This window comes from Crocodylus porosus, unplaced genomic scaffold (genome assembly GCF_001723895.1).
Source record: "Crocodylus porosus isolate Cpor-Errol unplaced genomic scaffold, CroPor_comp1, whole genome shotgun sequence".
NCBI classification, from domain to species: domain Eukaryota; kingdom Metazoa; phylum Chordata; order Crocodylia; family Crocodylidae; genus Crocodylus; species Crocodylus porosus.
Window position 1 is genome coordinate 98,957,232 of NW_017728886.1, and position 1,830 is coordinate 98,959,061.

Genomic DNA, 1,830 nt, shown 5'->3' on the forward strand with positions numbered 1-1,830 from the left:
ATTTCACCTTCCAGCTGTGGCAAGTTGCCCATAGGGAGTTGTCCAAGGGGCAACACGGCCATTTTGCAAGCCCAGCACCTTATTTCTAGCCTCCAGTTGCTGCCTGCCATCTCCTAAACTGTTGGATCATAGCACCCTTTTGTCTTCAGGTTTGAAGAGCCTCTATTATTTCTGTTCCCCTGGGGAGATATTTATAGCTCCGTGATGCTCTGGCACCCTAGCTCTCTCTGCGGAGAGACAGAGCTGGTGGGGGGCTCCTGGAGCCTGTCACTAAGGGAGAGCAACCCCCTTTCCTGAGGAGGAGGAATGAGCTGTTCACCCGGACACCCTTCACCAACAGAGCTGTCTCTCTGCAAAGACAAGGTCGGGGGGGGAGGGGGAGGGAGGGTCCGGAAGCACGCCGCCACCGCCCGCGCTCCGGCCACGTGGCCTCGCCCGCGCCAAGCGCCGAAGGAGGCGTAGCTCCACGCAGCTGTGACTTTCGGCTCGTGGCCCCGCCCCCGCAGCCCGCCGGGCGGAGCTAGCCGCGCCTGCGCCTGAGAAGGGGCCTGGGGGTGGGGGACGGGTCGAGTCTCTCGGGAGGGCTGGCGGGTGCGTGGCGCATGCGTGGGGCCGGCATGGCGGAGGCTCAGGCGGGCGCAGGTAGGGTGCTGCGGCAGGCGGCGTTTGGGCTCCGCGGGCGGGGTCGGACCGGACCGGACCGGACCGGGGCACCCCCCTTCTCCCCCACCGCGGTGGCGCGGGGCAGGGGCCGGGCGGGTGGCTACGCGGCGGCGCTAATGCGGGGGAAGCCGGATCCCGCCATGCCCGGGGTCGGGGGCTGCTCTCCTATCCCGCGCGGGGTGTGGGCCGAGGAGGGTGCCTGGCTTGCCACCCCCCGCAGGTTTCATAATACCCCAAAGCAACGGGGGGAACCTACAGAAATCATCTCGTGCCCCCTGGCAACCATTCCGTCACCTAACCGCCCCCCCTTAATGACAGGATGGTTGCACACGGTCGCACGAGGTCACCCCGCGATGGGCCTCCCCCCTGCCCCGACACGCTGGTTCCGAGCTCGGGACTTGCCAGTCTTGCTAGGAGCTGTTTTTTGGGGAACTTTTTTTTTTCCTGTCCCGAGGTGATTCGCAGAGATACTGTTTGCTCGTCCTTGCCGTTCCATGTAGGGGCCACCGCACCAATGGTAGGAGGTAGTTGCGGATTGTTGGCCCCCCACCTGCTGAGAAGTAGGGCTGGCCTGTTTGTCACCCTTTAAAGTCATGTGGGGCCAGCCCCCCAAATTTCTCCTCCCTCCTTCAGATGGGGAGGCTACACGAAACAGGGACAACAGATTCCTTGGGACGAATAATACAAAAAACAGGGATGGGAGTGCTGACCATAAGTTCAAAACTGGAGTGCCAAGGGAGCACACCACAGTGCCCGTTGGCCCTCAAACAAGTCCAGGGAGCCAGTGGACACTGCCCACTGATACTCTGCTCCCAGGTGGGAGAAGCAGGGCTGGAAGCACCTCCAGAGCTCATCTAGTCAAGTGGTTTTCAGCCTCTTTGAACTCGAAGCCCCCCTCACTCCCAGCTTGCAGCCCCCTGGCCCTACCAGTCCCCTTGCTCCTGACCCACAGTCCCCCACCCTTCCCCAGCCCTGCTGGTGCCCCCCAACTCACGGCCTACAGCAGGGAGGGGTGTGTGGGGCAGGGGGAAGGAGGTACAGGGGTGGCATAGCCCGGCCATTGCCACTTCTCTCTGGCTGCCTGTGCTGGCTCCTGCTGGCAGGTCTGGCCAGACTGCAGCCCCATGTCCTTTGTGGGCACAGAAATCAGAGGGAAGGGGATGTCCC

General features: G+C 63.2%; 1 protein-coding gene across 3 annotated transcripts in view; it reads left to right on the forward strand.

The window, feature by feature from the left end:
- Positions 1–593: 593 nt before the first annotated feature.
- Positions 594–1,830, forward strand: part of NFX1 (nuclear transcription factor, X-box binding 1) — an 89,140-nt gene continuing 87,903 nt past the window's right edge. For all 3 annotated transcript variants that reach the window (XM_019539644.1, XM_019539654.1, XM_019539663.1), the window contains exon 1: positions 594–642. In XM_019539644.1, coding sequence (XP_019395189.1) covers positions 603–642 — 40 coding nt within the window. In that variant the 5' untranslated portion in view covers positions 594–602. The remainder of the gene's footprint in view (positions 643–1,830) is intronic.